We start from the raw sequence: 26,099 nt of genomic DNA, 5'->3' as shown, positions 1-26,099 counted from the left end.
ACTTCTTTACCTCCAGGTTCTCTCCACTACCATTTCGGGGTTTCCAGTCCCTGAACGACGACAAAAGCCTTTTTGTCTGTCTGCAGTCGCCCTCATCCCCACCCCTATATCTGCCAGATTGAATCTCTTTAACGCTAAGATCTGATCACATCACTTCCTTGCCCCACATTCTCTTTAGCTTCCTTCCTGCCATTCCCCATCCCTAACCAACATTTCTTGTCTCACAAATGCTCAACTCCTAGTTCCCCAAATATGTCAAGACTCTGAAACCTTCATGTCTTAAACATTTATGTTCTTACTGCCATGAATAGGCTCTCAACCCTCGTTCATCTCCCAACTCCTACTTAAAACTCTGCTCAAATCCAACCTTTATGGAAATTTCCTGGACCCTCCTGGGCAAATCACCCTCGAGGGACCCTTTTCTTTCTACATTGTGGGATCTGCTTGACGCTCAGTGTTATCCCACGGGTCTGCAAACTCCTTGCTGGCAGGGAACCCTGTCTTTCTGTCTGTCTTTCCCCCAAGAGCTGGGGCCCTGATTCAGGGATAGCCCACAGATGATGGGAGAAAAGTGAAGAGATCAGAGGATGCCTCTCTCTTCTAGAGACGACCAGAAAAGTCGTGCAGCTACGAAGGATAACAGCTCTGACCCAAAAATGACATATAGGAGCCAAACACACATCTTAAGGGAGGGAGTAGGGGTCAGAGGTGACCTCAAGATGGGGCAGGCAAGGCGACGGTCGCGAGGTCGGGGAGCACGCAATGACGCGGACCAGGGCTCGGCAGGAGGGTTCTGCGCAGGGACAGGGATGACGACGGGCTCGGCAGCGGGGACGCGAGGATCCCATGATGTCGCAGCCGCGGTGACAAGGACAGAGGCACGGCCAGGAAGGCATCGGGACCGGGCAGAAGCCGAGGGGCTGACGCGCGCGAGGGTCGGACGCGGGTAACGGACGGTCACGCAGGCCAGGAGCGGCCCGGACGGCCCGCGGGTGCCCTCGGGCCCGGCCCTACCTAGAGATGCGCCAACACCAGCCGCAGATGCGCCCGCTGCACCCTAGGCCCAGCCGCCTCAGCCACCGCCACAGCCGCCTCGTTCACTTCCGCTTCCGCTCAAGGCGCTTCCGCTCGGGACTTGGCCGGGTTCGCAGAGGCGGGGTCTGCGTGACCGTTGCGAGAGTGAGGAGCGCCCGCGTCGTGGGTTGGGCGGGGAGAGAGGCGCGCAGGCGCAGACAGCGGACGCGGCGCGCAGGCGCCGGCGGAGTGGGACGCCGCGGCCTGTTGCCACAGCAACTGCTCTGGTGCTGGCGGACCTCGGGTCGCGCAGTGAGGTAGCTGCCCGCTGGCATCGGGCGGGTGCTGCCCTTGAACCTCTTTGTTCATACACTGTCCTGCGGCCCGGACGGTGTCTTGACGCTGCATGCCGGTCTTTGTCCTGCGGGAGGCACTGAGGACTGGCGGCTCCCGGGGCCTCAGGCCGAAGTTGTGCGAGCGCGGCCCAGGCGGGCGGCCCTGAGGCCGGGAGCCTCGCCTGGGCCGGAAACGGGGACAGCGGGGGCTCCTGCCCAGGGGACCCGCCGCGCGCTTCCCCGCCACGTTTGGGGAGGGAGCGGGGATGTCCTGGCGTTCGACCCCTCGCCTCCGTATCGGGACGGCGCGGCCCCAGTCAGCGCTGAGCACTTCTCGGCCAGGTGTTCTGACCGTCACCATTGTTGCTCTGGACTACTCTTCAGCTGAAAGTTGTTTCAGGCAGGTTTGCTAGTCCGGAATTGGGTGGGAGAGAATTCCAGGGAGAGAGAGGAAAGGCAGAGGCAATGGCAGTGAGGGAGCAGGATGCTTCAGAGGAATTCCAGTGGCTGCTGTGGATACATGGTGGCGGGGACAGGGGAACAGGTGCCACCTGATCGTGCAGGTCCCAGTCGTCATATTGAGGAGTTTGGACTCTGCAGTCCACAATCTCAGTCTTGTTTCTGCAGCTGCTCTAAGATGGCGAAACTCACCTTCAGGACATGCTCCCTTGGGCTAGGAGATCAGGTGGGCTCCGGGTGATGCGCAAGTCCACCCCTCTAGCTGCAGTTCCACCTTTTTCTCTACAACCAAGCAAACATCTTGGCAGGCACGTGTGAGTGACGACCTTGAAACCAATCTGATTTATTTTTCTGAAAAGTAAGTTATTGACAAATGTCAATTTTAAATATCAACTTATTTAGGATGTATCTCCAAACCTATCCTTACACACAGTATGTCTCAGCAAGGCAGCTATAAGCCCTGGTGAGCGAATGAGTCTTCCATCAGGAAAGTAAAATGGTCAAATATTGTTCTAGGAAAAACATTCTATTGATTTTCTTCAGAATCTCTAGCAAAGCACTTGATCAGGTACTCAGAAAACATTACCAAATTGAAGTGGCACCACGTATGCATTAAAGGATTTGGGAAGGAATCTCGATTCAGCATACAAGGCTTACGTTTCCTGATGGGCTTTTCTTTGAGTAAAATCAACAAATGGTGTTCAGCACCTATTGCTGATTAGTGCTGTGGGGTGACACCAAGAAGTATGTGAAATGACCTCTAGTCTTAAGGAGTGCTCATCGTGGTTGGGGACATAAACTAACATACTTTAAATACCAGGCAACAAGTAAAACATATTGTAAGGAGTAAGGGTTGTAATGTTTCTGTCCCCCGCACCCCCCAAATTCATAGGTTGAAATTAATCCCAGCGTGATGGTCTTTGGAGGTGGGGCCTTTGGGAAGTGAATAAATCATGAGGGTGGAGCCTCATGAATGGGAATAGTGCCATAACGAGGCCAGAGAGCTCTCTTGCCCACTTTCCACCGTGTGAGGATACAGTGAGAAGATGGCCTGCAACCCAGAAGAGAGGCCTCACCAGAACCTAACTATGCTGGTGCCTGATCTGAGACCTCAGCGCCTCCAGAGCTATGAGAAATGAATTTCTAAACCCAGTCTATGGTACTTTGCTGTAGCAGTCTGAACAGTCTAAGACAGGGATGAAAAAGCTTCAAGGAGCAAGTTTGTGAACTGAGCCTGGAAGGAGGAGTAGGATCTGACAAAGGGTTAGAAGAGGAAGGACTCCAAGCAGAAGGAGCAAACCTAGGAAAGAGACTGAGGGAAAAATTCAGGAGACCAAACTCTCATGCGCAGGAGGTTCATGCTGAGGGGAGCAGGAAGCAGAGCTGGACTGGGGAGGCCTTGAAGGCAGGCAGAGCAAGGAGCCCCACCAGGTGACTGCTCATTGGCCTCCCAGATGGATTCGATGGTATCGCTCAGATGATGGAACAAAAAAGAAAAACAAAGAGAAAACACAAATGTGACATTTGAAAAATAGGAATGAAAGAGAAAGATAGAAGGAAAATCTTCCCAGGTCTAGAAGATACATTCTCGTATCGAAAGGGCCCAGCAGGTGCCCAGCACAACAGACCTAGGAAGACCAACACCAAGGCACATCGCCACAGCATTCAGAACACCAGGGATAAAGAAAAGATCTTCAGAGTTTCCTGAAGGAAAAATGAAAAGGTCACATTTAAAGGACTGGAAATCAGAATGGCATGGAAATTCTCCACAGAATCCCAGGAAGCTGGAATACAATGGGGCATTAACTTCAAAATTCTGAAGAAAATAATTCTAACATAGAATTCAACTCTCACTATATTAGCTGTTTGTGGGTAGGATGTAGATATTTTCAGATATCCTTATCTCAGAAAGCTACTGGAGGATATTCTTCTCCAAAATTAAGAAATTAGCCAAGAAAGAGGATATATTTGGGACCTAAAAAACAGGAAGTCCCAGCTTAGGAGAGAGGAGAAGGGAAGTACTAGGACAGAAGCTAGGACTTATACAGTAGGGGATAGAGGCCTCTAGGAGAGATGTTTCCAGAAGGAAGTGAATCACATGGAATGCCTGTTATGGATGAATATCTTAAAAGGGATCTTCAGAATTTGATGATGATAAGTAATAGCTAGATAGGAAAGTGAATAAGGAAATAAATGAGGCCATTATTGAATCTAGTGAAAACAATATGCAAAAAAGGATATAGCATATGTCTTGGCTGTGAATAAATATGTAATTATAACAAGATAATTGCTGAATGGGAGTTTAACCCAAAGGGGTGTTATAATTATTTTTGAAAAAAGGGAGGTGACCTTACGTGTGTTTACATAAATGTGCATGTGTCTAGGAAGGGAGGGTGGGAGAGTTAAATCCTTGTCTTCTAGAGTTAGGAAGTCCATAGACTATATGCACAATTGAAAAGTAAGGACAGAATATTAAATATGTGTTCTTAGAAAATATGAGCATAAGGCCGGGCACATTGGCTCATGCCTGTAATGCCAGCACTTTGGGGGGCCAAGGTAAGAGGATTCTGTGAGCCCAGGAGTTGGAGACCAGTCTGGGCAACATAGTGAGACCTCATCTCTACAGAACATTTTTAAAAATTGGCCAGGCATGGTGGCATGCACCTGTAGTCCCAGCTACTTAGGAGGCTGAGGTGGGAGGATCATATGAGCCCCAGAGTTTCAGGCTGCAGTGAGCTGGGATTGTGCCACCACACTCCAGCCTGGGTGACAGAGTAGGACGCTGTCTCACACACAAAAAAAGGAAAAGAAAATAGAGTAAATTCTCTCATATACAAAAGAAATATATAAGAGATAAATGTAAGAGAAGGAATTGGGAGTGGGAGTGTGTGGTGTGGGCAACTACTATTTTTGTTAACAAATCTAGAAATACCATTTGAATTTTAACAAATATTTGATATAAGGAAAAATTTTTAAGTTTTAAAAAGTTATTCACTAATAAAGTGGTAGTAAGTGGCACGACTGTCACTCAAATTCCAATCTGTCTAAATCCTGAAGCTTTAAAAAATTGTTATGACTACAGTACACTAGAGCAAAGGGAAGGAAAAGTCAAAGATTACTTCAAGGTCTCTTTCCTGGGAGACTAGAAGAAAAGTTGCATGCAGAAATCAGTGTAACAAGAGCAAGAAGAGTTACATAGGATTATCCACATCCTGCTTCACCTCCTGCTTCATAGCTCAGGCAAGCACTTCCCTGTGCTCTGCTGTGCACAGCCAGTTTATCAGTGTGGGAAAAAAATCTATAAATGGGATGGAGGTTTACATAAAAGAGAAACATAGGAAAAGAAAGGGGAATAAAAAAGTAACTGTAGAGTGAATTTGGGGGTTAATGCAGAGGAAAAAGCTAAAGTGAGAGACATCACATCAGCTGTGAGAGAGAAACCCAGAAAATGAATGGCAGGGCCATCTGGGACAGGTTTCTCTTGGTAACAAGTTGACCCTTTAAATAGACTGCAAGATGTATTTGCAGTTTTTATTTGGATGCTGAATGAAATTTCTTTGAGTATAACAACCACATGAGCTCAAGATTTTATTTGGGTAATGATATGGTTTGGCTGTGTCCCCACCCAAATCTCATCTTGAACTGTAGTTCCTATAATCTCCACATGTCATGGGAAGGACCTGGTGGGAGGTAATTGAATCATGGGGGCGGTTACCTCCATGCTGTTCTCTTGATAGTGATTGAGTTCTCATGAGACCTGATGGTTTTATAAGGGGCTTTTCCCCTGCGTCACTCCACATTTCTCCTTGCTGCTGCCATGTGAAGAAGGACTTGTTTGCTTCCCCTTCCAACACGATTGTAAGTTTCCTGAGGCCTCCCTAACCATGCTGAACTGTAAGTCAATTAAACCTCTTTCCTTTATAAATCACCCAGTCTCAGGTATGTCTTTATTAGCAGTGTGAGAATGGACTAATACAGCAAATTGGTACCAGGTAGTGAGGTGCTGTTGTAAAGATACCCGAAAATGTGGAAGTGACTTTGGAATGGGGTAACAGGCAGAGGTTGGAACAGTTGGGAGGGCTCAGTAGAAGATAGGAAAATGTGGGAAAGTTTGAAATCTCCTAGAGACTTGGAGGGCTCAGAAGATAGGAAGAGGTGGGAAAGTTTAGAGCTTCTTAGAGACTTGTTGAATGGCTTTGACCAAAATGCTGTTAGTGATATGGACAATGAAGTCCAGGCTGAGATGGTCTTAGATGGAGATGAGGAAGTTGTTGGGAACTGGAGTAAAGGTCACTCTTGCTATGCTTTAGCAAAGAGAATGGCAACATTTTGCCCTTGCCTTAGAGATCTGTGGAACTTTGCACTTGAGAGAGATGATTTAGGATATCTGGTGGAAGAAATTTCTAGACAGCAAAGCATTCAAGAGGAAGCAGAGCATAAAAGTTTGAAAAATTTGCAGGCTGGCAATGCAATAGATTAAAAAAACCCATTTTCTGGGGGAGAAATTCAAGTTGGCAACAGAAATTTGCATAAGCAATGAGGAGAAGAATGTTAATCACTAAAACAGTGGGGAAAATGTCTCCAGGGTATGTCAGAGACCTTCATGGCAGCCCCTCCCATTACAGGCCTAGAGGCCTAGGAGGGAAAAATGGTTTCTTGGGCAAGGCCCAGGGCCCCCCTTTCTGTGTGCAGCCTAGGGACTTGGTGCCCTGCGTCCCAGCTGCTCTAGACATGGCTAAAATGGGCCAATGTACAGATCAGGCTGTGGCTTCAGAGGGTGCAAGTGCCAAGCCTTGGCAGATTCCATGTGGTATTGGTCCTGCTGGTGCGCCAAAGACAAGAACAGAGGTTTGGGAACCTCCACCTAGATTGCAGAGGATGTATGGAAATGCCTGGATGTCCAGGCAGAAGTCTGCTGCAGGGGCAAAGCCCTCATGGAGAATCTCTGCTAGGGCAGTGCAGAAAGGAAATGTGGGGTCATATCCCCCACACAGAATCCCTACTGGCACACCACCTAATGGAGCTGTGAGAAAAGGGCCACCATCGTCCAGACCCTAGAATGGTAGATCCACCAACAGCTTGCAAAGTGCACCTGGAAAAGCCGCAGACACTCTATGCCAGCCCATGAAGGCAGCCAGGAGGGGGGGGTTTACCCTGCAATGCCACAGAGGTAGAGCTGCCCAAGGCTGTGGGAGCCCACCTCTCGCATCAGTGTGACATGGATGTGAAACATGGAGTCAAAGGAGATCATTTTAGAACTTTAAGGTTTAATGACTGCCCTATTGGATTTTGGACTTGCATGGGGCCTGTGGTCCCTTTGTTTTGGCCAGTGTCTCCTATTTGGAACGGGTGTATTTGCCCAATGCCTGTGCCCCAGTTGTATCTAGAAGTAACTAACTTGCTTGTGATTTTGCAGGCTTATAGGTGGAAGAGACTTGTCTTGTTTCAGACACTTTGGACTTGGACTTTTGAGCTAATGCTGGAATGAGTTAAGACTTTGGGGGACCGTTGGGCAGGTATGATTGTGTTTTGAAATGTGAGGACATGAGATTTGGGAGGGACCAGGAGTGGAATTATATGGTTTTGCTGTATCCCCATCCAAATCTCATCTTGAACTGTAGTTCCCATAATCCCCACATGTCGTGGGAGGAAGTTTCTGTGAGGTTAATTGAATCATGGGAGCAGATACCCTCATGCTGTTTTGGTGATAGTGAGTGAGTTCTCATGAGACCTGATGGTTTTATAAGGGGCTTTTCCCCTCCTTGGCTCTGCACTTCTCTTTGCTGCTGCCATGTGAAGAAGGATGTGTTTGCTTCCCCTTCTGCCATGATTGTAAGGTTTCCTGAGGCCTCCCCAGCCATGCTGACCTGTGAGTCAATTAAACCTCTTCCCTTTATAAATTACCCAGTCTCAAGTATGTCTTTATTAGCAGCATGAGAACAGACTAATACAGGTAACAATTGACCGTCCAAAAATTAGGAAAGACAAAAAGCCAAAACCATGAAAACATACTGATTTCTACATAGAGAATGCACATTAAATGCTGCTGAAGTGTTTTATTGCTGATAAAAGGTATCATGTAGAAAGACAATGTTCCTCTTCTTATGATCATTGTAATGGTGAAGATGTCTGGTACTGCTGCAGACATCACACAGTCGGGAAATGGAGTGACTGACAGGCCATGGATGTCAGAGCAGAAGGAAGGAGAGCACTTGGGCCTTGACGTGGCAGAGCCACTACATCAACCAGCACTCAAACCACCTTCTTTCCTGATTATAAGAGAGAGAATCTTCTTTATACATAGTCAGATAGTGAATCAGGATGTTCTGTTACAACCAAAAGTGTCCTGTTCTAGCTTCCATCCAAGAAGGAATAATTCCTACAGAACTGGTCCTCCCACTTTAAATAACTAAAAAACTGGACAAAAATACAAAATTACTATTTTCAGACAACAGACAACAGGAAGTAAAGGATGGAGAATCTTGAAAGGAGGAAAACAAATGAGGTGAGCCTAGTGGCTGCCCCATCTCTGCCTAGAGCAGGGAAAAATCAATGACACAAAAGACTGGTTCTTTGATAAGACTGATACAACTGATAAGCCTATAATACTCTGATCATAATCTCTCAAGAAGAGAGAAGACACACATTGCGCATCCCAGCAATGGAAGACAGTATCACTACAGAAACCACCTGCAGTTAAGGAATAAAAGAACATTTGAACAACTTTAGATAAGAAATTCCTTGAACCATGCAAATCACCAAACCTGAACAAAGAAGAAGTAGAAATGATGAGTCAGCCTATATTAATTAAAGAAGTTGAATTAAGTAAACAAAACAAAACAACAACAATAAAAAAACCTTCCCACAAAGAAAAGGCCAGGTGCTAATAGCCTCACTAGTGAATTCTATCAAACTTTTAAGGAAGAAATAGCAATCCTACACAAACTTTCAGAAAATGGAAAAGCAAGAAAGTCTTCCCCAACTCATTTTATAATTCACCTGGTGGCAGAGACAGGTCCAGTTCCACTTTGGGTCCTCAGCCCCTGTGATGAGTCAGGAGTGAACAAGCCAGTGAGGAAATGAAGTGGCCTTCTACTTCCTGCATGTCTTGCCCTAGCCCACCAGCTCTAAGTCAGTGTGGGTTCCCCTCTGCCTGGAGAGTGGTTGGCTCCTTGGTGCCCAGATGCCTGAGCTCTAGCCACTGAGAAATGAGTGACAGCTGGCAGGTGGTGGTACTTTCTAACACAATCAGTGCCTGGGACCTTCGCAACCTGCAAGCAGCCTCACATCTTGCCTCAATCAGCTTATTAACAGGAATAAGAACAGTCTCAATAGTAGAAAAGCAAATCATAGTTTGTGATGGTTCCTTCAGACTCACCAACTAGGCTACTACTGATCCCCCAATGAATAAATTTTGAAGGCATTGTATGATCATGAGTTATTAGTGATGATGACCGACAAATATGCCACTCCAGTTCCCATTTTACTAAAAGGAACAAAAAAAAAAAAAAGAAAATATTGCATCTTGAAAACAAATCTTGATGGTGATCCAGAACGATCCCTGTTCTGTTTCCTCATTGGAAGTGGTGGAGAGAGGGAATAGGAATTACAATGACAAGAATGAAGGAAACTGTTGAAAGCAAGGAATGCAACGATAGAAACTAACATTCTGAGATTAGGAAATATGTTGATTTGAAAGTGAGAAAATACTTGCCTAAATTTTGTTCCTTCTTTTTTTTCCCCTCTGATACTTGGATACTTGGGCTGTTTATTGGGGTCCCTTTCTCTCCAGCCCATTTATTGGAGCAGGGCTTTGCAAAGCCGGTCTCCTAGCAGCCAAATGCAGAAGGCCCATTCATATTACAATGGAAGGAAAGGAAAGAAAGAGCTTGGTTTGTTTAAACTGCCTCTGTCTTCATTCACAGCCTGATGTCCATGTGCATTGTGAGTCCACAATGGCACTAAAGGACTCATTGTGGCCGAAAACAAATCAAAATAAAATAAGGGATGCTAAGATAAAAGAGTCATGCAACAAAATTGCTTAAAAAATCTAAGTCTTACATCTGAGATTTATGTTACCTTTTGGCTGTGTGGCCTATTGACCGGTATTTATAACAACCGCTAGAGTTTAATAAACAAAAAGATAAATGGGAACTTTATGTACATTTTTAAAGGCCTTACACAGAAGGGGTGGGTGTGCTGGGTTGCTTGGGAAGCTGTTTAATAATTATTGTTCTTTGTTTGCACAACATTTGGGGAGCCACACTCCACACTTTGTGTTTATTTTCCGTCTGATAAACATACCCTCCCTATGCCCATGTGGGCCAACAGCTCCCCAGCACGGGCCCCCAACCTCCACCCAGCCTGAACCAACATTAGAGGTTGCAATAACCCACGCCCAGTGCAGCAGGCAACAGGTGGAAAGTTGAATAACTTCACACGTTTTTCGGGGGGAGGGGCGGGGTGGGCGGGAGGGAAGGCTTTGGGAGCCGATTTAAGGATTAGATCAGATGTTATTGCTAGTGAAAAATTAAACAGCCCGGTGCTCTGGGGAGTACAGATTAATATATTTAGTGACTCTGTGCACACAAAGGCCGCTCATTGTGGCCACGTCTGAATGCCTGTGAATGGGATGGAACGCACGCAGCCGGTCACCGCAGGTGCCCACATCTGTTCTCCCCGGCAGATGCTCACAGAAAGGGAGGCGGGGGCGGCGGGGAAGCACGGCGCGTTCGAAAGCTTCCACGGCCGCGCTCTCCGGGACTCCTCTGGAGCAGCCTGGGGGGACGCGGGGTCCCGTGGGGACATTCGTGAAAGGGCGTGGAGGAAACCCTGAGCCGCACACGCCCACGGCCAACCAACCCTGCAGCCAGACAGGCCCAGGGGCCACTCCAGAGGCTGTGTCAGGCCCTGCGGGTGCGCGCCACGTTTCTGAGTTTATTGTTTGCGAGCCTCTGAGCTCTGGGCCTTGAAGCCCCCCGCGTGCCCCCGCTCCCGGCAAGCTGAGCCCAGCGTGGGTGATTGACAGGCCGCCCTGGGAACCAGGAGCGACAGGTGCCGCGACCTCCCGGTGGTGGGCACGGCCCGTCCGCCCATCGCCCCTCTCAGCGCCTTTTCTTCCCCATTCACTTTTTTACAAAGTCACAGGCTGCGATTTCCAGGTGCGACGCCTCGACCCCCCGGATGCAGCCGGAAAGGAGCCGCCGCGCGGAGGCGGAGGGTGGCGGCCGCAGGGGGCCCGTACCGAGGGGCCTGGGCCGGAGACCCCCCCCCGCGCGCGGGCTCCTGCAGCACCTCCTGGCGTCGGGATCCGGGGTCTCGGCGGGCCGCGCTCCTCCGGGAACGCGCGGTTTCCGCTAAGAGGGCACAAAGGGCGCGCCCCGGCCCCGCCCGCCGACCCCGGCCCCCAGGGCTCCGAGGTGTGCGCCGTCGCCTCGCACAGCCCGGGGCCGGGCCGGCTGCACCTGGTGAGGTGGGAATGCGGGCACGAGTCCCGCACGAGGCGGCGGCCGGGCGCGAGGCTGCGTGGGGCCGTCACGACGGCGACTGGGGTCCACCGGGAGGGCCCTGGCGCCGCCCTCCGCCCTCCGCCCTCGCAGTGGCCCAGGGATGACCCGCCGCACGGCCGCGCCGCCTGTGCCCTCGCGCTTTGGGCCTTGCACGGGTGCCCCTCGTAATGCTGCCTGGCGCCGCCACCACCTCCAGGAAGCCCTCAGGTGCGCTCACTCCCCGTCGCGGATCTCAGCGTCCGGCAATCATCGCACTGAAAACAGCCCCTCCCTGGGCCACGCGGCCTCCTTCTAACCCCCCAACACCCGGCCCCCCAGCCCGGGGTCCCGGCGCGTTCAGTCGGCACAAAGTTCGGAGGGGCAGCTCCGGGGTTCGCACGGGGCGGGCCCGCAGCAGCTGCTGCGGTAATCTGATCCCGGGACAAAGGCGTGCCCGCCGGTGCTCCGGCCGCAGGTAAACACGCGCTTTGTCATGGAGATGGGGCGCGGGACAGCCCCAGCAGATGATCCGCGGGTTCCAGGGGAAGGAGCCGCGGCGCAGAGGAGGGGGCGGGGGCCCGCTGCCGAGCCGTCATCTGCGCCCGGGCCGCCAGCTGAGCCACGCGACCCGCCCGTTCTCATGCAAATCAGCACATGCCTCCGCTGCTCGCAGCGGGCCTGGCCTCGGCCCCGGGCTCCACGCACGCGAGAGGTGGGCGTCTCGCGGGCCCGTGGCGCGGTTCGGACTCCCCCCACCGCAAAACGACCCCCCGACACGAACCAGGTGGGGTTGGAGCCCGTCTTCCTGTTCTCTGCACGGCCGCGGATCCTGAGAAAGGAAAAGGGCGTGTGGCGCCGGGACCCGGCCGCACCGGGGAAGTCACTCGCCGGGTCTCCAGCGGCGCAGCCGCGGCCAGCGGGGAGGCTTAGGAGCCGCTGCGGGGCTGATTCCTTCGCCCCCGGCTGCTGTTCTTGTGCCCCCACCGTCGCCCACCTTCGCGCAGAGCTGCCCGCGCCGGGGGTCGCGCTCCTGCCCGCTGTGGAAGCGCGGCTGCCTGGGGGCCGCGCGCCTTGTGTGCACGCGGGCGGCGCTCACCTCCTTCCTGCCTGCGCCAGCGCTGGTGGAGCCTCGAGGTCCAAACATAAACCAGATCGATGCCCCCTCCCTTTTCCAGGCTGTGACGAACGATGGCTTCGTGGGCTTGTAAGTCCACGCGCGGCAACCGAGTGTGAACACATCTGTGCACCCACTTGGGTGGGCGTGGCTGGGCAGGGGACATGGCCCAGTGAGTGTGTGTGTTGGGGGGTAAGGTCTATGTTCACGTGTCCAAAGACAGCTTTAAGAAGTAAGCAGCAAGGAAGTAACCATGATAGCTCCAGGACACAGAGGCTTCGCCACGGACGCCTCTGAGAACTTCCCGTGTGGCAGCCAGCAGGCCTATTCCTCTGCTACGTTAACTGCTTTCAGATTCCAAAACTGACGGAAGGAGAATGGGCAGAGGGTGGTTGGTGCAGATGTGATACCAATACTAATTAATAAGCATGGTCTACGTCCCCTTCTTCTTCTTCTTCTTTATTTCAAGTAAGCTGGCATGTTTGATCAACACCAGATTTGCTGCCTGGAAGTTTTTTATCTTGTTATTCTGAACAAGGACCCTAATTCTTCTTACGAATAAGAGAACCTCTCTGTTGGGTATACAGTATTCAGTTGGTCTGAGAAAACACAAACCCCACTCAAGTCTCCAGACTTGTTTACACAGAAAACTGAACCTGTGGCTGGCCTAGAGTCTGAGCCTATTCTGGGCATTGTTTATTGCAATCTGCCCAGGCCCTCCTGCCCCCACCACAGTCACCACCACACACGAACCTGGAGAATAGAACCTTTCTTTGGAAAGGGGGGGTTGGAATAGGATTGAGTGACCATGGTATTAGGTCATGCACACACTGCTGAGGATGGCCACACTGGAATTTGATAAGATGATGGCCATAAGCTTTTATTCCCAGGTGGCCTCATAAAATGGTGGGGAGATACTCAGTGTCTCCAGCAAACAGAGAACTCCACATGTGGTTGCTGTGGCTGCAGCTCTGATCATTATACAGCCTGAGCTTACCCTAGACACTGGGGTTACTCAGCCTGTGGGGTTGTGGTGCCCGGAAAAAAAACAAAACAAAACAAAAAACACCACCACCAGGCAGCAAATTCCTCCTTCCACTTCTGTGTCTGATGTATTGGGTGCCTTCTAAGCCCTAATGAGCCTCACTTTGTACAGTAAATTTCCTGAGACATAAAAAAGTATTTAAAAGAAAGTTTCCTGTTTTTTCCTAATGAGCAAGGTGAGGATTTATAGTGTGGGGAGGAGGGACTCGGCAGCCGGGGCCAACACTGAGGCAAGCCTATTTAACATACCCTGGCTTAAGCTCCCTCCTGCATTTGTGGGGTTCAGAGTGCTTAGTTGTGGGAGTATAGAGACATGCAGTTAGGGAGTGAAAAAACGCCATTTGGTTCGGAGCAGATGGCTGGCTAGGGGGCTGATGGCGTCTAAAGGCGTGTCGTCCCCTCCAGCTCGAATCCCTAAGGGCTCCCCTTGTCTTCCCAATCAATGAAAATTAAAGTGCAAAGAAAGGATGAATAGTTGGACCTCGAGTCTCTCCTTTGTTCATCCCAGCTACTGGTGCGCAGGAGTTAAACTACAACAGGCTCCTATAGAAACGCTGAAGTTAAACAGTCTCCCCGTTAGCACAGCTTTTGAAAGAGAGAGGGAGAGAGGAACCAACTTGGGGGTGGGGGGAGAGAAATGGGGGAGAGGAAGAAGGAGAAGAAGGAGGAGAAGGAAGAAGAGGAAGGAGGTGGAGAAGGAGGAAGAGGAGGAGGAGGAGGAAAAGAGAAAGGAGAACAGGAGGAGGAGGAAGGAGAGGGAGCAGAAGAAAAGGGCTTTCTGCTTGATTTCCCCAATACAGAATCGCGTGGCATAAATTAAGTTGGAAAAGAATGAACGCTTTGGGCAGGATTCTGATGGATTTTACGATGCCTTTCAGTTCCGCTTTGCCGCCGTAATCGAGAAATCTGTGCCATGTCAATTTAACAAATACTTGATACTGAGGGGGGTTTGTTAAAGATTTGGGGCAAGTCTTTTTTCCCCCAAGGTTTAAGCCCTTGCGCGTGGAACTTTTTATTTCCAGTTTTCTAAACAGGCATTCAAATGAGCCTGTTTTCCACTTCCATTTTCTAATTAAAAGGTTCCTGATATTTCATTTCTTACTGAAATCTACACTCAGTGTTACAGGCAGAGGATTCTGGATTCTGACCTCGCATTCTTTTCTTTTTTTACCTTTCTTCTGCTCCTGAAACCCTTTCACCTACCCCCACCCCCACCCCCACCCCCAGCCCCCAGCACAGGGAACAGCTCCTGTGCCTTAGGGAAGCAGAATGCTCTGAAGTCAGCTTTTGGAGGAAACATCAACCTAGAGAAAAAAGGATCCTGACACTAGGTGGCAAGATTAAATTAGGATTTGAGCTGGCCCCTCCCTGTGGCGACAGCAAGTCCCTATAGAGTCCAAAAAGGACACCATCATGGGGGTGGCAGCATCTTCTGAAGCCTCCATTTGCTCTGAACCAAACAGTAGGGGGTTCACGGTGATCCCAGCCTGCCTTTCTCACCTGGCACTAAACATCATATGCTTGTTTCTTGTGGTTAATTCTTCGCTATTCCATGAGGCAACAGTGGAAAACCTAAAGTGGACATCTCTGTTGATCCTAAAACTTTACAGGTATTTGGGAAACAAGGTAGCAGGAGACAGGCTGGGTCACTTGAAGAGGAGCCACAGAGTAGCAATTCCAGCTGCGTAGCAGCCGGAGGGCCTGCCCTGGACGACTTCACCACGTGACCTTCAGATTTCTGGCTGCAGTGGTTGTCCTTGGTGTTTGAAGACTTTCCCTCTGCTTAGACACTTTGTGATCAAGACATTTGCCGAGATGAAAGTCTCGTTCTACTTTGACGGTGCCCTGTTCTCACCAATAAGGCAGCTCTAACACACCTACAGTGAGGACACTGTGGCCAGGCTGCTTCCTTGGGGCTGAGCTACAATCAAAGGGGGCACTCCAACACTCACCTGGAACTCTAATGAAGCTACGGAGGTGTTGGGGGTGGGCAGGGATCCACTGGCGGGGATGGTAAAGAGAGGGAGAAGTGCAAAGCTAGGTGCCAGAGTAGGAGTCTCTGCCCCAACTTACTTCTCCATCGTGCCTAGGAGGGCAATTTAGATAATTCATTGTGTGATACGTGTGTTCTCGGCCCTCCCAATAAACTCATTTCCCTTTAAAAAATGAAAACAAAAGTTCTAGTGTCTGATGGACGTGTAAAAACCTAATAAGGTGACGGTTGTGTAAAGGTTGTGGGTTGGGGGCCGGGGCTGGAGGGGGCTTTAGAACATGTGCCGGACATTGTTGCAGAGGCCGCGGCGCGCGCGGAGGGGAGCTCTTTCTCTCCGCATTGTGCGGGGAGCAGGTGCTGTCTGCATTACCATACAGCTGAGCGCACAAAGAGCCACTGATTCAGCCTCGCACAATAACAGGCTGCCTTAATGACAGCCACGCGAACGACACACACCAAACTCACTTCTTACCAGGCGGAGGGAGGCCGAGGGGGATACCCGGGAGAGAGGGGCCGAGACCCGGGGAAGGTGGCGGCGGCCGAGGATCCTGTGGGGGAGGGCGCGTGTCTATGGGGGGAGTTGAAGGCCAGGTTCTCCTGGCTCCGGGGATATGCTGTCCGGCCCCCCGGCCCCCACTCCCAGTGGTCGCGGACCACGGGAGGACACCGAAGGCGCGGGGATGCGGGTGTCCCAGGGGGCGTCCTGGCCCCGCCCGCGCGTCGGCTCTGCACTCCCCGAGGCTCAGTCGCCATCCTGGGCCAGGAGGTGTCCCCGCCTCGGACCTCCCCAAACTTCCCGAAACTGCCGCTTCGCTCTGGCAGCCCTCGGCCCACCGCTCCGCCCGCCCCTTTCCTACGATGCTCCCCGAATCGCCACCCCCGCCTCCGCCCCCAAGAGACTCCTCCTTAGGAAGCGCCTGCCCCAAAGAAGGGGCGGCCCCGCCAAGAGCTCGGGCCTCGAACTTCATCCTCCTGCTCGCAGCCGCCCTCCCCAAGCCCCCGGGACGCTGTCGGCGCAAGGAGACCCCTCGGCTGGCGCCGCGGCCCGGAGTTTCGGAGGCCGCGTCCCGCCGCTCAAGTGGGGCCCGCAGCGCCGCCCCCCGCGTGTGGCCGAGGGTCTCTGGGCGTCTGTGGCCCGGGAGGGCGTGCGGAGGGGACGGGGCGGCGGCACCAGCTCCAGAAGCAGGGGGATTCTTGCGGTGAACATTTTGCAGGAATGTAAATGAGTGCGTTTTGTGTGGTGAGGGCGGAAGGGGGGGCTGGGGGCGGGGGCAGGGGAGGACTGGGGGGGCGGGGAAGGGTGGGGGCGGGGAGGAGGGTTGCACATTTTACAGCTCACTGACCATTTGGCGATCCATTGAGAGGAGGGTTTGGAAAAGTGGCTCCTTTGTGACAGCTCTCGCCAGATTGGGGGGCTGCTGATTTGCATCTCATTAGCCATGCGGGCGGCCGGCTGAATATAAGGGCGGCAGGCGCCGGCGAGAGCCAGATCCTCTGCGCGCACCCGCGGAGACCCGACCCGGCCGAGGGCAGAGCGCAGGGGAACCCGGGCAGCCGCGGCGCAGAGCCTCCTCCCACGGCCCGGCCCCTCCGGTCCTGCGCGTGTGTACTGGATGGCATTGGCTGGATTCATCGGAAAGACGCGGATCTTTGCTGTGACACCGGAGATCAGAGCCCGGAGTGCTCCCGGAACGACCGCCGCCGCCGAGTGACACCGGGCCGCGATCCGCAGGGGCCGCCGCGCACACCCGCCGCCGACCGTCCCCTCAGCGCGCGCCGCTGGCCCCGGATTATCGCCTTGCCCGTGGGATTTCCAGACCGCGGCTTTCTAATCGGCTCGGGAGGAAGCTCTGCAGCTCTCTTGGGAATTAAGCTCAATATCTGGACTCTCTCTCTTTCTCTTTCTCCCCCTCCCTCTCCTGCGAAGAAGCTCAAGACAAAACCAGGAAGCCGGCGACCCTCACCTCCTCGGGGGCTGGGAGGAAGGAGGAAAACGAAAGTCGCCGCCGCCGCGCTGTCCCCCGAGAGCTGCCTTTCCTCGGGCATCCCTGGGGCTGCCGCGGGACCTCGCAGGGCGGATATAAAGAACCGCGGCCTTGGGAAGAGGCGGAGACCGGCTTTTAAAGAAAGAAGTCCTGGGTCCTCCGGTCTGGGGCGAGGCAAGGGCGCTTTTCTGCCCACGCTCCCCGTGGCCCATCGATCCCCCGCGCGTCCGCCGCTGTTCTAAGGAGAGAAGTGGGGGCCCCCCAGGCTCGCGCGTGGAGCGAAGCAGCATGGGCAGTCGGTGCGCGCTGGCCCTGGCGGTGCTCTCGGCCTTGCTGTGTCAGGTAGGCGGGCAGGTGGGGGCGCCGCAGCCCTGCGGGGTCTCACGGGTAGCCGGGGCGCGGGGCAGGAGCGCGCGGGGAGGGGCGGGCAGCGGCACGGGCCGCGCCAGCCACGGCCCGGAAGATGAATCCCGGGGGCGACGACCCCAGCGCCGGCCGTGCAGCGAGCGCGCTCGGCCCCTGAGCCCTTCCAGGCTCTCCGCACAACCCCCACCCAGGCCCCACGCCCCCTAGCTCGGGCGGGACCCGCGTCCTCACGCCCCCGCCCTCCCCCGTGCAGGTCTGGAGCTCTGGGGTGTTCGAACTGAAGCTGCAGGAGTTCGTCAACAAGAAGGGGCTGCTGGGGAACCGCAACTGCTGCCGCGGGGGCGCGGGGCCACCGCCGTGCGCCTGCCGGACCTTCTTCCGCGTGTGCCTCAAGCACTACCAGGCCAGCGTGTCCCCCGAGCCGCCCTGCACCTACGGCAGCGCCGTCACCCCCGTGCTGGGCGTCGACTCCTTCAGTCTGCCCGACGGCGGGGGCGCCGACTCCGCGTTCAGCAACCCCATCCGCTTCCCCTTCGGCTTCACCTGGCCGGTGAGTGCCGCACCTGCGCGCGCCGGGCCGGCCCTGAAGCTGGGCGGGCTGCAGGACGCGCTGGGATCCCGCCTTGGGCGCTCGGTGGCGGGACCTCGGGGACCCCGCGAGGTGCAGGTGGGCGCTGCGATCTGCCTAGCGGCGGCCCCAGGACTCCAGCCCAGCAGCGCGGACACCTCGCCCCGGGGCCCCGCGGCCTGCAGGAGGGGACCGCGCTGGGGCGAGGAGGAGAGGCCGAGCGCGCCCGGGAGATTTCCGTATCCGGCCTCTGTGCCAGGTCTCCAGTCAGAGGCGCCCCTTCACGTGGGAAGGTTCTGGTTTCCCGACTCCTAGACGCGTTGGTGGCGCAATTACCCGCGCAGCGCGACCGCTCCCACCCGGAGCGTGCCCATCCCCCAAGAAAAATGACAAGGGCCCTCGGGCCTCTTCCACCCCATCCTGCCTGCATTCTCTCTCTCTCTCTCTAATTAAAAAAAACAACGTAATATCCTGTAGTACAGGCTGAAAAAACACGTCAGGAAACCACTCTTTAAAAAGTTCTTCCATTTCCTTAGGGAAGGTGAGAGCAGGCAGGAGGTGCGTGGAGACCCTCTCCAGACACGCTGCCCCAGACCTGTAGCCTTCAGGCCTCTGTTGCTGACCTGGTTGTTAGGAATGACTGCTTTTTGCCGTTTTCTTTTCGTTACCTTTCTGGGTTGTCTTACGTCTTCTCCCCTCTCTCCCAGGGCACCTTCTCTCTGATTATTGAAGCTCTCCACACAGATTCTCCTGATGACCTCGCAACAGGTAAAAACAAAACCCAAACCCGAAAACTGCTTTCCCCAGTTAATAGCATTGGACTTTGCCCACCCATCCCCCAGCCAAACCTGGACAGCTTTCATTCTGCACGTGCCCCAGAAAGTTCAGGGTGGAGCAGCTTGGGCCTCCTTCCCGTGCTGAATGTCTCGGCCCACCCGCGCTCTGTCCCGAGTCACAGGGTTCTCGTTCAGAACCAACCAGGAGCATCTTCTCCCCATAGAAAACCCAGAAAGACTCATCAGCCGCCTGGCCACCCAGAGGCACCTGACGGTGGGCGAGGAGTGGTCCCAGGACCTGCACAGCAGCGGCCGCACGGACCTCAAGTACTCCTACCGCTTCGTGTGTGACGAACACTACTACGGAGAGGGCTGCTCCGTTTTCTGCCGTCCCCGGGACGATGCCTTCGGCCACTTCACCTGTGGGGAGCGTGGGGAGAAAGTGTGCAACCCTGGCTGGAAAGGGCCCTACTGCACAGAGCGTGAGTCTCTGGGAAGGCACCGCTGGCTCACTCGTCCACGAACACGGACCGCGCGCAGGGACGGGGCTTCCTGAGCCACGGGGGGCTTGGGACTGTAGAGATGTTCTGGTGGGGAAACTGAGGCCCAGAGGACAGAAGTGGATTGCTATAAGTCACAGCTCGTCAGTGGGGAGGTTGGGGTCAACGCAGACATTTTAACATCCCAGGCTGTGTTTATCCACTATCGGAACTGCCTTTCTTAATCAGGGAGGATTTTAGAGACAGGGCCAGGGGTCAGGAAGTAAAGCCAGTGCTACCCCCAGGGTGTGTGTATTAGAGAGGGAGAGGAGGAAGGAAGGGAGGAACACAGAGAGAGCTTGTGTGTCAGGGGCACCCTTTCAACCGGAGTTCCCAGTGCTGGAACAGCATCACACTGGGAAACGTTCCATTTTCTCTCTGGAGCTGGTGTGCTTGACCTCTCTGGAGCAAACGCCTTTCCGGATACTCCCTGTGACACGCACTGTCTATGCTGGCCAGAGAGCAGGCTTTCACTCCTGTGGGCTGCTGAGGCCAGGTCTCCAAGGCCTGTGTGGGCGAGGGGTGCACAGCCCCGTCTGGCTTGAATGCTCACGCAGCACCTTGTCTGGAAAAGCAATGTCTTCCCAATAGTGACAGAGGCTCTACCTGCCTCTTATTAGGTATTGATGTGTCAATGTCATGGCAGGCAGGTGACTAGGGCAGGGTTGGGGCCGTGCTGGCTCCTGGTTCTGGCTCATGGGGACCTCAGGAGCCCTCTCTCCAGCTGACTGAGGCCTCGCCTGCACGCCTGGCCGTCCCAGCCCATTGGTACCGGATTTCTCTACAGCTGGGGATTGGGCAGGTCCTGGAGCTGCCCAGAAACTCCAGGGAACTGTCATTCTCCTTCCTTGGAACTGGACAACCTTGGAGAGGGGCTCTGGGAGGCCCAGAACCTCTGGCAGGAGCTGGGTAGTGCCTGGGGTTGAGGGTGGGTCTTCCCATTCACTGAGTGCCTTGATGTCCTTGCTCCTTAGCTTCCCAAATTCCCTCCGGAACTTACTGAGCTCCTTGTAAGCTTTGCCTTGGCCTGAACTGGTTCTGGGGGGGGAAAAAAAAAAAAACAACTTGTGGAGCTGCTTGTTAATGAGTTTCATAACCAGGCAGCAAGAGCCAGCTCCAAGCCTCAAGCCCACTGTCTACTCCCTGCCCTGCGGGAGCCTCTGGCCAGTCTGCTGCCTCCCACCCTGCCTCCCTGCCTCTTCTTCACCACAGGGTAGCCAGAAACTTAAACTTTTTTCTTCAAACACTGAAGTCTCTCCCCGCCCCCAGCTCGCGCGTGCCATAGATTAGATCTCTCCGGGGATAGGTGCAGGGACACCCGCCGGCTCCCATTGGCGGAAGGGGTGTGTGTGCGTGTGTGTGTGTGTGTGTGTGTGTGTACACGCGAGGGGTGTGTGTGAGGAGGTGGGGCCGGGGCGCGGGGGAGGCCGGCATTGTTGCGCTGGGGCAGCTGCCGTGGAGGACAGACAATGGAGCAGCTGTCCTGCCCTGGCACCCTGCATACCAGCTGTCCACTCTTATCTGCACACACACTTTCTGGGATATTAAGAGGTGGAGCTTTGTGCACAGAATTGGGAAGTGGGGGAGGAGGAGGGGGAAGACTTCTGACCCTCTCTCAGAAGAAAAGGGGATAGGGTGGGGGTGGGGGCTTCCGAGAGCCCTTTTGTCCTTGAGCCCCTGTGTTAAGAAGAATGCTCATCCCCAGGGCTGAGTCAAGTCCCAGGCTACTAGGCAGGGGGGTCAGTCCTCCACAACCTGGGAGGATTAACTCAGCTGGGATTTGCTGACTGAAGCCGGCGAGTTGTGTCCTGGCCCCAAGGGCGGCAGCCCTGTTGGGAGGTACTTGGCGTGGGGCTTGACCCTGTTTTTCCTTTGCTTGTAGCGATCTGCCTGCCTGGATGTGATGAGCAGCATGGATTTTGTGACAAACCAGGGGAATGCAAGTAAGTCTGCACAAGGTGGTGTTTTGTTTTGTTGCCTTTTCTTGTTATCTTTTCACAGCTGGTGTATTTGTAAAAACAGCCCTAGGTGATCATTCGAAAAACTCCAGTAAGATTGATTGAACAGGGGGCCGTTTTCTCATGTTTCTACTTAATCAATGTTTGGCAGCATGTAAGGTCATGGAGTTGTCATTCATCTAAGCCCCTTAACGGCTATGGAATTTACAGATAGTAGTTTAAAAAGAGTTGGCACAGGAAATGATAGTATAGTTCAATGGTTCTCAAATGTTGCCTCATCCTAGAATCACTCAGGGAGTGATTTTTGAGATGCTGACACTGGTGCTGCCCTAACGCCCAAGAAGCCAGAACCTCTGGTGGGGCCCAGGCCCAGGCTGCAGCTCCCAAGGTGACCCAGTGTTCTGCTAATCTGGAGAACCAGAGGCTCACTGGTGCTGCGGGAAGATGGTTTCTAGGGTGAGAATGTCCACTGCAAAGCCAGCAACAGTCAGCGTCCATCTGAGTCTTCTGCTTTTCTCCAAGGTGCAGAGTGGGCTGGCAGGGCCGCTACTGTGACGAGTGTATCCGCTATCCAGGCTGTCTCCATGGCACCTGCCAGCAGCCCTGGCAGTGCAACTGCCAGGAAGGCTGGGGGGGCCTTTTCTGCAACCAGGGTAAGCCTTCTCTCCCTGAGGCAGCCTGCTCCCTCCAGAGCAGCCCTGGACTTCCCTGGCTGTTTGATCACTGGAAAAATAAAGTCTTCCTGCATTTGATGTCGAGCTTCCTATCTCCTACTTTTCCTGTCCCCACCCCTCACAGACCTGAACTACTGCACACACCATAAGCCCTGCAAGAATGGGGCCACCTGCACCAACACGGGCCAGGGGAGCTACACTTGCTCTTGCCGGCCTGGGTACACAGGGGCCACCTGCGAGCTGGGGATCGACGAGTGTGACCCCAGCCCTTGTAAGAACGGAGGGAGCTGCACGGTGAGTCGGAGGCTCCATGGCATCTTACCCGGAAGCTGGGGTGCCCTGGTGTTGAATGGAGTGTGTGGGCTCCTTGGAGCAACTTTGGAAAGCCTTTTCTGACCTCTCCATCGTGTAGGATCTCGAGAACAGCTACTCCTGTACCTGCCCACCCGGCTTCTACGGCAAAATCTGTGAATTGAGTGCCATGACCTGTGCGGACGGCCCTTGCTTTAACGGGGGCCGGTGCTCAGACAGCCCCGATGGAGGGTACAGCTGCCGCTGCCCCGTGGGCTACTCCGGCTTCAACTGTGAGAAGAAAATTGACTACTGCAGCTCTTCACCCTGTTCTAATGGTAAGGGGGCAACTGGCGATTGCTCAGAGACTCGGGCGAGTGGTCAATACTGAGGTGGCATTAAAAACAAGCATTTGTGAGTGACCTCGAGTTTATGAATCACTTTTATCCAGACCGCCAGGAATTCTCGATGGAAACTCTATCTTTGAGTCTGGAAAGGCCTGGGGAGTGAGAGAGGCCAGGGCATTTGTTATGAAGTTCTCTGTGGAAACCTAGACCAAGCAGTGAATGACTTGCTCAGGGCCACAAGGTGCTTGGGGCACCTGAGGCCGCCTGGGGTTCAGTAAGTGATGCCCACAGGCGCCAGCCACTCCAGCTTGGGAGGATGGCCCAGCTGTGTGGCCACCCAGCACAGTAGTTGGGGGTGTCCCTGAGTGAGGACAGAGAGCCTCCTGCTAGCAGCGAGGGGCTGGCTGCCGAAAGGAGACACACAGCAAGGAGAGCTGGGCCCCAGATGTGCCGGAGCATTCCGGAATGGTCATCCTTCCCCTCCCTCCCTCCCCTGTTGTCAGTGCCTGCTCCTCTCACTTGCTGTGTAACTGTGGGCAAGGACACCCTCGTTAAGCCTCAGTTTCCCCATCTGAAACCTGGGTCGAGTGGCACATGCTCTTGTCCGGCTGTTGTGGCGACTAATGCAGTCACCAGACAGAGTGTTCTGCACAGCGCCTGTCCAGATGCTGGCCGTGTGGTTTCTGACTTGTAGAGCTAGACCTGGACGCCTCTCGTATTTGAGGTCCTAAACCATGTCGCCTTGCGCTGTGGACTCATTCAGGCCACAGACTGTCTTTGGTTTGTCTGGTTTCTACAGTGTCAGACAGATAGATGCTTCAGAGTGACTTTTTGGTGAACAAACCTACGAGGAGACACGTGATGTTCATGTCCCTGTGTTCCAGGTGCCAAGTGTGTGGACCTCGGTGATGCCTACCTGTGCCGCTGCCAGGCCGGCTTCTCGGGGAGGCACTGTGACGACAACGTGGACGACTGCGCCTCCTCCCCGTGCGCCAACGGGGGCACCTGCCGGGATGGCGTGAACGACTTCTCCTGCACCTGCCCGCCCGGCTACACGGGCAGGAACTGCAGTGCCCCCGTCAGCAGGTGCGAGCATGCACCCTGCCACAATGGGGCCACCTGCCACGAGAGGGGCCACCGCTATGTGTGCGAGTGTGCCCGAGGCTACGGGGGTCCCAACTGCCAGTTCCTGCTCCCCGAGCTGCCCCCGGGCCCAGCGGTGGTGGACCTCACTGAGAAGCTAGAGGGCCAGGGCGGGCCATTCCCCTGGGTGGCCGTGTGCGCCGGGGTCATCCTTGTCCTCATGCTGCTGCTGGGCTGTGCCGCTGTGGTGGTCTGCGTCCGGCTGAGGCTGCAGAAGCACCGGCCCCCAGCCGACCCCTGCCGGGGGGAGACGGAGACCATGAACAACCTGGCCAACTGCCAGCGTGAGAAGGACATCTCAGTCAGCATCATCGGGGCCACGCAGATCAAGAACACCAACAAGAAGGCGGACTTCCACGGGGACCACAGCGCCGACAAGAATGGCTTCAAGGCCCGCTACCCGGCGGTGGACTATAACCTCGTGCAGGACCTCAAGGGTGACGACACCGCCGTCAGGGACGCGCACAGCAAGCGTGACACCAAGTGCCAGCCCCAGGGCTCCTCAGGGGAGGAGAAGGGGACCCCGACCACACTCAGGGGGTACGTGCTGCGGGCCGAGCATCAGGAGGGGGTACCTGGGGGGTGTCTTCCTGGAACCACTGCTCCGTTTCTCTTCCCAAATGTTCTCATGCATTCATTGTGGATTTTCTCTATTTTCCTTTTAGTGGAGAAGCATCTGAAAGAAAAAGGCCGGACTCGGGCTGTTCGACTTCAAAAGACACCAAGTACCAGTCGGTGTACGTCATATCCGAGGAGAAGGATGAGTGCGTCATAGCAACTGAGGTCAGTGCAGGCAGCAGCCGCTCCCTCCTCCTCGGCATGGGAGCACCTGAAGCTGGAGCACGGGAATCTGTCTCAGGCTAACTTCCCATTTGTCTTGTGGCCCCTCCAGGTGTAAAATGGAAGTGAGATGGCAAGACTCCCGTTTCTCTTAAAATAAGTAAAATTCCAAGGATATATGCCCCAACGAATGCTGCTGAAGAGGAGGGAGGCCTCGTGGACTGCTGCTGAGAAACCGAGTTCAGACCGAGCAGGTTCTCCTCCTGAGGTCCTCGACGCCTGCCGACAGCCTGCCGCGGCCCGGCTGCCTGCGGCACTGCCTTCCGTGTCGTCGCCGTTGCACTATGGACAGTTGCTCTTAAGAGAATATATATTTAAATGGGTGAACTGAATTACGCATAAGAAGCATGCACTGCCTGAGTGTATATTTTGGATTCTTATGAGCCAGTCTTTTCTTGAATTAGAAACACAAACACTGCCTTTATTGTCCTTTTTGATACGAAGATGTGCTTTTTCTAGATGGAAAAGATGTGTGTTATTTTTTGGATTTGTAAAAATATTTTTCATGATATCTGTAAAGCTTGAGTATTTTGTGATGTTCGTTTTTTATAATTTAAATTTTGGTAAATATGTACAAAGGCACTTCGGGTCTATGTGACTATATTTTTTGTATATAAATGTATTTATGGAATATTGTGCAAATGTTATTTGAGTTTTTTACTGTTTTGTTAATGAAGAAATTCCTTTTTAAAATATTTTTCCAAAATAAATTTTATGAATGACAACCAGAAGGCGTATTTACTTGGCTTTGCCTTAGAGCGGAGGTGTGCTCACTCACCGGCGGCCCGCGAGGCTGAGGGCAGAGGTGGCCTTGGTGTTTCTCTTTTCAAGGCTTTGGTTTCCCTGGATCCATGAGAAGCAGCCCGTTCCTCTGCTCCGTCAGGAAGCTGCTTGCTGGCCATCATGAGGTGACTTGGTAAGAGCAGGCACGCGCATGAAGCAGCCGCGATTTTCTAATTCCATCCCCCCATGCATTTATTAGTTCTTTCCACAGAATGAGCGTTCCTCATTCATTCATTCATTCATGTCAGTGTAGACTTGTGAGTTATTTTGTACCCAGTGGGTCACAGCTGTCATGATTTTGTCGCCGTTTGACGCCAACATGGCCCCAGAATGGGCGTGGGAGTCACGGAAGCTGCTCCTCCGCTTCCCGTCGGTGGGCAGC

At 53.8% G+C, this 26,099-nt stretch overlaps 2 protein-coding genes across 9 annotated transcripts in view; one reads left to right on the top strand and one right to left on the bottom strand.

Moving 5' to 3' along the window:
* Positions 1 to 9,943, bottom strand: part of FAM120B (family with sequence similarity 120 member B) — a 105,202-nt gene extending 95,259 nt beyond the window's left edge. For 2 of the 8 annotated variants that reach the window (XR_004672301.3, XM_063605561.1), the window contains exon 1: positions 1,015 to 9,934. The gene's annotated coding sequence lies outside the window, so the exon portion shown is untranslated. Of the gene's footprint in view, positions 1 to 1,014 lie in introns of all 8 variants that reach the window. The other 6 variants (XM_034963290.3, XM_008975152.5, XM_034963291.3 and 3 more) reach the window with 6 other exon arrangements.
* A 6,831-nt stretch (positions 9,944 to 16,774) lies between these two features.
* Positions 16,775 to 25,659, top strand: DLL1 (delta like canonical Notch ligand 1). Its single transcript, XM_034963294.3, has 11 exons — positions 16,775 to 17,774; positions 18,052 to 18,348; positions 19,074 to 19,134; positions 19,367 to 19,624; positions 21,564 to 21,624; positions 22,162 to 22,292; positions 22,438 to 22,607; positions 22,726 to 22,942; positions 23,836 to 24,634; positions 24,760 to 24,877; positions 24,987 to 25,659. Exons 1-11 carry the CDS (start codon positions 17,721 to 17,723, stop codon positions 24,990 to 24,992), a joined length of 2,172 nt encoding a protein of 723 aa, XP_034819185.2. The 5' UTR covers positions 16,775 to 17,720; the 3' UTR covers positions 24,993 to 25,659.
* The last annotated feature ends 440 nt before the right edge of the window (positions 25,660 to 26,099 follow it).

Source organism: Pan paniscus, chromosome 5, assembly GCF_029289425.2.
Source record: "Pan paniscus chromosome 5, NHGRI_mPanPan1-v2.0_pri, whole genome shotgun sequence".
NCBI classification, from domain to species: Eukaryota; Metazoa; Chordata; class Mammalia; order Primates; family Hominidae; genus Pan; species Pan paniscus.
This window is presented reverse-complemented; position numbering and strand designations above follow the sequence as displayed.